The sequence below is a fragment of the Kryptolebias marmoratus genome, linkage group LG21 (genome assembly GCF_001649575.2).
Source record: "Kryptolebias marmoratus isolate JLee-2015 linkage group LG21, ASM164957v2, whole genome shotgun sequence".
In the NCBI taxonomy this organism is placed as follows: domain Eukaryota; kingdom Metazoa; phylum Chordata; class Actinopteri; order Cyprinodontiformes; family Rivulidae; genus Kryptolebias; species Kryptolebias marmoratus.
Window position 1 is genome coordinate 23649543 of NC_051450.1, and position 5566 is coordinate 23655108.

Genomic DNA, 5566 nt, shown 5'->3' on the forward strand with positions numbered 1-5566 from the left:
CCCACCCCACCCCCATTTAAATATGCAAATAGATGCACATATGTCCTGCGTGAACCAAAATGATGTTGAGATGCAGGAAAAAGAGGAATTACATCTAATGTGAGTCAGAGACTTTACCTAATAAAGTGGTGGAGCATAAAAACCTATTTGGTCCACTGTCTTCTGGCGTTTGCACCGTGCCATGTGTGAAGCTGTGGTTGTCAGAGCAGAAGGAAGAGAAAGGTTAAATGGTCAGAAATAAAGTGAAGTGAAGAACACCTGTCCATCACCTTTCATCCACTTACTCATTATTATTGTAAATGAATGAAGAGAACCAGGGGTACAGATCTGAGGCTGAGGCATTTCCAACTTTAATAACATCATTACTGTAAACACAGAGGCACTCGGGGGCTTGGTACAACTTAGAGGCTTATTTGTTAAATAGTTGGTGGTAAGAAATGATTTGCTGCACATCGACGGTGTGTTTCAGCCACAGTGACTTTAATATATATATCTGGGCATCATATGGATGAGGCCGTTCCGTACAGCTGGCGTGGCATGGCTCGAAGAAATTCCTGACCTGTCATCCTGCTTCCTCTGAAAGGCTGAACCTCAGTGTGGAGAGGACTTGAACTGGCTCCTCCTAGTTTCCCTATGTAACACTGGGGCCAGATCAGCTCAGAGGTCTAAAAGAATGGTCCTGGGACTCTGAACCAGATAATAAATCAGACATCATGCGTTCAGTTGTTCTGAATTAATCTGCTGATCCAACATCATTTTCTTCTCAGTGAGAATGGCAGAGATAATTCACATGCATTTTCTGCTCCTCAGCTGTCTGAGGCGTGTTATATGTTATGTTGTAAAAGGTTAAATGTGGTTCAGTTTCATCGTTCGGCTTTAAACCATAAACGCTGAAACTCATCAGAAAACATGTTCAAATGTCCCTTGAGTACAGAAAACCAAATGGACTCATATTTCTGTGTTTTTAGGCAATTTTCAGTACTTTTTAGTTTATTGCTGTCGACTGAAAAAAAATTTGCATGGTGTCCACACATTCTCATGGCAGCTCCAAAGTCTGTTTATACACAGTTTCACGCAACGTTTGTTTTGATACATCCTGACTTGTGCGTGGAACATGGCATACACATTATTTTGTGCATACTCACTATTCATACTCATACATGAGGACCAAGGTGATTTGTGCCATATTTTGTTCACTATTTAAGAGGAGGCTCCTCCCTTCCCCATTTGTCATCATTTCTACCCGAACCATCACGGGCTGATGACATTTTAAGTGGAGTGCAAACCACGCCCACCTGGCAAGCTGCTCCGTGATCTGGGCTGCAACTGGTGCACTGCCAGTTTTAATTCAAAATAATTCAAAGAACTGTTTTAATAGACTGTTCATTCAGTCTTCAACTCTGACATCACTAACCTCTTAGGTAAATGTTACGTTAAACTTTGACATCACTGTTTCTCAGGTGTATCATTATGACAACAGAGCCAGGTGAAGTCCAACCCAAAGAGGTGGAGTCTTTTCCTGAAGCCGCCGCCCACTCAACACCAAAACAGGTGAAAACTCAGAAAAATGATCAATTTACTTCATGAGCTAAATGCTGCTGTGAAATTTGACATCACTTCCTGTGTCCTGAGGGAGGGGAGAGGGATGTTCCCCAAAGCCAAGTTCAAAGCTCACTGGCTGAGGACTCATCCAGCCATCTGTCATCTGGTAGTCGCACCGCCCGCTCTCCGGCCAAAAACACTTTGAGCTTCAGGACAATGCAGACCAGAGTTACGCTGCTGGACGGGTCACTGTTTACCTGCACCATGGAGGTGAGGCATGCAGACAGACAGAGATGACCATTAGGAAGCTGGTGTTACTAAATTATGCTAATATGAAGACTGATGATGAATGACTAAATCAGAGGTGTCAAACTCCAGGTCTCAAGGACCACTGTTTAACCTCTGATCACAGAATTTTTAAGTCTAAGCTCATGACTTGTCTTTTTGGACAGGCTTTTACTACCATGTAGTGGAATGGCATTTTCTTTACTTTTCCTTACTCTGTTGTTGCACTTGTATATTTCTTTTGTGATGTAACTTTTATTGTAAAGTGCTTTTGTCACCTTAGTTGGTTGTTGTTAAGCGCTATATAAATCAATCAATCAATCAATCAAAAACATGCAGGGAAGTGGCCCCCGAGGAATGGAGTTTGACACGTGTGGACTACGGTCATTATGCAGGTCTGAGTCAGTAGAAATGGTACCAATAAAAACATTAGTCAGGAGAAGCAATAGAATTACTATAAAGAGTCAAAAGAAAGAGCCCCTAGAACCTCGGTCAGTAGAAACATTAGACAGTAGATAAATTAGCATATATATAAATTGTAGAACTCAAAACCATTTTTTTGTGGTCATAATCAGAAACGAGCTCGTGGTCTGCAACTCTTTGAGAAAGTTTGTGAACACATCAATCTGCTGGAAAAAGACTACTTTGCATTGACCTTCAGGGATGTCGACAACAACAAGGTACCTGTCTGTCTGATTACCTGTCTTTCGTACCACCTATTTATATCTCTGACCTTGGTCTTTGCGTTGTAGAACTGGTTAGATCCAGCGAAGGAGATTAAGAAGCAGGTCAGAGGTCAGTTTGATCCTGATTGATTAGTTTTGGTGGTTATTGATCACAAGGTGAGTTCATTGTGCCGATCTGCATGAACTGATTCTTGGTTATCTATGCTTTAGGTGTTTCCTGGAACTTCTCGTTTAATGTGAAGTTTTACCCTCCTGACCCCGCCCAGCTGTCTGAGGATATAACCAGGTAGGGTTACACACCTGTCAATCAAACCTCAGACTTCTTTCACCAGGCTAGACAGGTGATGTTTTCCTGTCTGGCTCTCTGCAGGTACTTCCTTTGTCTTCAGCTCAGACAGGATATAATTTCCGGTCGTCTTCCTTGTTCGTTTGCAACTCACACTGTCCTCGGTTCCTACACAGTTCAATCAGAGCTCGGAGACTACGATCCAGGTACTGAAATACACCTAATATACACCCGAAGTACCCCAAAAGATCAATAAGGTACTCCTGATGGACTGCTGAAATTCCCATGACCTACCCTAACTCCCTTCTGACCTCCGGTCTGTCTGTCTGTTTCAGAGGATTGTGGACCAGACTACGTCAGCGAGTTGTGTTTTGCTCCAAATCAAACTAAAGAGATGGAGGCTAAGATCATGGAGTTGCACAAAACGTACAGGTTGTCATTTTCATGTTAATTGGGAGCTTCCTGTATTTACAGAGTGCCTCTTGCTTTTATTGTATGTTTTGTGTTTCACTGCAATTTTTGTTTGTTTGACGTGAGCTCTAGCTTCATGAGTTTACTATGTGCATTGTGTTTATCGTAAACTTTACAGGATCACAATTTACTTGACGTGTTTACTGTGAGCTTGGTGTGTTTACTAGAACTTTCCTGGGTGTCTAGTGAGTTTCTGCAATTTTAATGTGTTTGTGTTTAGAGGAATGAGTCCAGCTGAAGCAGAGATGCACTTCTTGGAAAATGTAAAAAAGCTCTCCATGTATGGCGTGGACCTCCACCATGCAAAGGTAAAGATGAGATGTTCTCTTTAAATTCTGTAAGCCAGCTACAGCACAACATATAAAGGTTGTTCAGAAATCAGTGAATGTAAATATGTAGTCTCTCCTGTTTTATTTTTAAGGAATGTCTCCTGTGACTTAATTCAAAATAATTTTAATAGTTTACACTTCAGCAATTAAAGGAACCTTTAATTGACCAACAGATTTTGAGTTGTCTTTCTGTGTCTACAAATATAAAGCTTTGTCTCTCACTCAATCACGCTCTTATAATTAAAAAAAATATTATAATTTTGTGTGGGTAGGGTTCTGTGTCCTCTCTGTGGGGACTGGGTCGGGGTTCTGTGTCCTGTCTGTGGACAGGGTCAGGGTTCTGTGTCCTCTGTGGGGACTGGGTCGGGGTTCTGTGTCCTCTGTGGGGACTGGGTTGGGGTTCTGTGTCCTCTATGCAGACAGGGTCGGGGTTCTGTGTCCTCTGTGGGGACTGGGTCGGGGTTCTGTGTCCTCTATGCAGACAGGATCAGGGTTCTGTGTTCTCTCTGTTGGGACTGGGTCGGGGTTCTGTGTCCTCTTTGCAGACTGGGTCATGGTTCTGTGTTCTCTCTGTGGACAGGGTTCTGTCCTCTCTGTGGACAGGGCCGGGGTTCTGTTTCCTATATGCAGACACGGTCAGGGTTCTGTGTCCTATATGCAGACAGGGTCAGGGTTCTGTCCTGTCTGTGGACAGGGTCATGGTTCTGTGTCCTATATGCAGACAGGGTCTGGGTTCTGTCCTGTCTGTGGACAGGGTCATGGTTCTGTGTCCTATATGCAGACAGGGTCAGGGTTCTGTGTCCTCTCTGTGGACAGGGTCAGGGTTGTGTGTCCTGTCTGTGGACAGGGTCGGGGTTCTGTGTCCTCTGTGGGGACTGGGTCGGGGTTCTGTGTCCTCTATGCAGTTAGGGTCATGGTTCTGTGTCCTATATGCAGACAGGGTCATGGTTCTGTGTCCTATATGCAGACAAGGTCAGGGTTCTGTCCTGTCTGTGGACAGGGTCAGGGTTCTGTGTCCTCTATGCAGACAGGGTCATGGTTCTGTGTCCTATATGCAGTCAGGGTTCTGTCCTGTCTGTGGACAGGGTCAGGGTTCTGTGTCCTCTATGCAGACAGGGTCATGGTTCTGTGTCCTATATGCAGTCAGGGTCATGGTTCTGTGTCCTATATGCAGTCAGGGTTCTGTCCTGTCTGTGGACAGGGTCAGGGTTCTGTGTCCTCTCTGTGTGGTCAGGGTTCTGTGTCCTTTATGCAGACAGGGTCATGGTTCTGTGTCCTATATGCAGACAGGGTCAGGGTTCTGTGTCCTCTCTGTGGACAGAGTCAGGATGATGTTATGATTTTGTCTTTTCTTCTTTGACCTGAAATGTTTTGATAAATTCTGGTTTATTTTTTTACCAGTCACATCAGTTCAAACATGCTGGATTCTGTGGCTCTTAGAAACTCAGAATCTCAGCTGTTGTTTCTCATAAACATGCAGGCTGATTGGTCCATTTCCACACTGCAGAGGACCCTTCAGTCAATCAAAAACATGTCTCAGTAACTGGGACACGAGTGTAAATCACAAGAAAACTCAGTCCAGCCTCCACAGAAACAATTCATCTCATTCTGAACCAAATTTTGACTTATACTGGAGAAATGATGGTCTCTATGCTGCTGCAGTTTCATTTTCTGTCCTAACTATCCCATAAATCATTAATACATGACCCATTTCCTGTCACAATCAATAACTCGTATTTGTGTTATGGCAACACAGAAATGATTTTTCCATCATGACTGTTGTTGCTTCAGTCTGTCCCAACACTAAAGTTCAGATTCTCGTGTTTCAGTGGATGCAGCAACTACACTAACAACAATCAGAACTAATATTACAACCAGAAGTCCTGGTGAATAAAATTATTCTGACATTTTTTTTCTAATTTATTGACAGGGCTTTCAACAATCCATCCATTTTCTTTACCCTCTTC

At 43.4% G+C, this 5566-nt stretch overlaps 1 protein-coding gene across 13 annotated transcripts in view; it reads left to right on the forward strand.

The window, feature by feature from the left end:
• epb41l3a (erythrocyte membrane protein band 4.1-like 3a) overlaps positions 1 to 5566 on the forward strand; it is a 37115-nt gene that overhangs the window by 5978 nt on the left and 25571 nt on the right. For 11 of the 13 annotated variants that reach the window (XR_005232576.1, XM_025003018.2, XM_025003017.2 and 8 more), the window contains exons 2-9: positions 1461 to 1551; positions 1633 to 1812; positions 2403 to 2507; positions 2580 to 2622; positions 2724 to 2799; positions 2884 to 3005; positions 3135 to 3231; positions 3491 to 3578. Coding sequence is in view for 12 of the 13 variants with exons in the window: in XM_025003018.2 (XP_024858786.1) it covers positions 1471 to 1551; positions 1633 to 1812; positions 2403 to 2507; positions 2580 to 2622; positions 2724 to 2799; positions 2884 to 3005; positions 3135 to 3231; positions 3491 to 3578 (792 nt within the window). In the remaining variant the exon portion in view is untranslated. Of the gene's footprint in view, positions 1 to 1460; positions 1552 to 1632; positions 1813 to 2402; positions 2508 to 2579; positions 2623 to 2723; positions 2800 to 2883; positions 3057 to 3134; positions 3232 to 3490; positions 3579 to 5566 lie in introns of those variants that run through there. The other 2 variants (XM_025003024.2, XM_025003025.2) reach the window with 2 other exon arrangements.